Genomic DNA, 1,420 nt, shown 5'->3' with positions numbered 1-1,420 from the left:
TCCTTTCCCTTTCTTTCTTTCTTTCTTTCTTTCTTTCTTTCTTTCTTTCTTTCTTTCTTTCTTTCTTTCTTTCTTTCTTTCTTTCTTTCTTTCTTTCTACATTTTATTCCCACAAGGCAGCCAGGGTGAAGCGCTGGACCTTCCTCCAGCGGAGATGCACGCCAGGTCCTCAGGACTGCCTCACCAGCGGGCTGGTTTTTAGGCAGACCGTCATGAGTGCCGGGGTGGAAGGCTCCAGGGGTCACAGGGCAGGGGTGTTCACACTTGTAGGGCTAAAGATAGCACGGCAGGTCCTCTATCAGCTGGGGCTCCTCCATGGGACCGTAGTGCTTCACCACGCAGCCTGCAGCCGTTCTTACCGATGAGAAACTTGGTAAAGTTCCATTTGATGGCATTTCCCAGCATGCCCCTGCCCTTGGGCAGGACTTTCATCCATTTCCACAGTGGGTGGGCATCGTCCCCATTTACACAGATCTTGCTGTACATGTCAAACTTAACATCGTAGCCGGCTGCAAACTCCTTGATTTCTTGATTACTTCCTGGCTCCTGCCTCCCGAACTGGTTGCAGGGGAAGGCCAGGATTCGTAAACCACGCTCAGCATATCGGGCACGCAGATCGACTAGCTCTGAGTATAGTTTACATCGGTTTTGCCTCAGTGCGAGGCCACGCTGGTGATGATGCACATTAAACCCCTGTACTTTCCAGGCAGACCATGTGCCCGTTGATGTCCTTGGCTGAGAATTCGTGCATGGAGTGCGCACAGCGCCAATCATTGCGGGATGCACACATGGTGCCTGCCAGACCAGGCACAGCCCAAGATCTTTCTTTTTTAGAAATGAAAATTTCAGAGCCAGGCATATTCCAGAGTTTGAGACCAACCTGGTCTATACAGAGAAACCCTGCCTTGAAAAACCAAAGCTTGTAGGGCTGGGTGTGTGTGTAGGGGCTTACTAGAAATAAAAATTTCAAATCAAATTTCAATTTATTTTCAGGTCCTTCTGCTAACTTGTAATTTGGTATCTTTCTTTCTTTCTTTTTTTAATGTGTGTATGTGCTTGCTTTATAATGTAGAGTTGAATTTACTGACAAATGGAGTTTAGCCTTTTGAAGTTAATTGGAAATTGTTTTCTCTTCCCTAGGAGGGAGGTGGAAGTCATCATAAGGTTTCTGTTTCCCCTGTTGTCCATGTTCGAGGGCTCTGTGAATCTGTTGTGGAAGCTGACCTTGTGGAGGCACTGGAGAAATTTGGGACAATATGGTAAGGAGAGTGGGGACCTCATAGACACTGAAGATAATATGGGAGGGCGAGCCTCGCTTGAGCGCTGAGTTGCTTGTATGTGTTGTTTGCCTGTGTGTGCTCTTCTGTGGAAAGAACCCTTTATCCCCCTTTTTTCTTTTTTCTTTCTTTCTTTTCTTTTT

The 1,420-nt window shown here is 46.8% G+C and overlaps 1 protein-coding gene and 1 pseudogene across 2 annotated transcripts in view; one reads left to right on the top strand and one right to left on the bottom strand.

Annotated features, from left to right (window-relative positions):
• Positions 1-1,420, top strand: part of Hnrnpll (heterogeneous nuclear ribonucleoprotein L like) — a 33,246-nt gene that overhangs the window by 8,015 nt on the left and 23,811 nt on the right. For both annotated transcript variants that reach the window (XM_021149197.2, XM_021149198.2), the window contains exon 2: positions 1,141-1,259. In XM_021149197.2, coding sequence (XP_021004856.1) covers positions 1,141-1,259 — 119 coding nt within the window. The remainder of the gene's footprint in view (positions 1-1,140; positions 1,260-1,420) is intronic.
• Positions 273-808, bottom strand: LOC110283741 (annotated as a pseudogene).

The sequence above is a fragment of the Mus caroli genome, chromosome 17 (assembly GCF_900094665.2).
Source record: "Mus caroli chromosome 17, CAROLI_EIJ_v1.1, whole genome shotgun sequence".
NCBI classification, from domain to species: Eukaryota; Metazoa; Chordata; class Mammalia; order Rodentia; family Muridae; genus Mus; species Mus caroli.
Note: the sequence above shows the minus strand (reverse complement) of the source record. Positions and strands in the feature narration are given on the sequence as shown.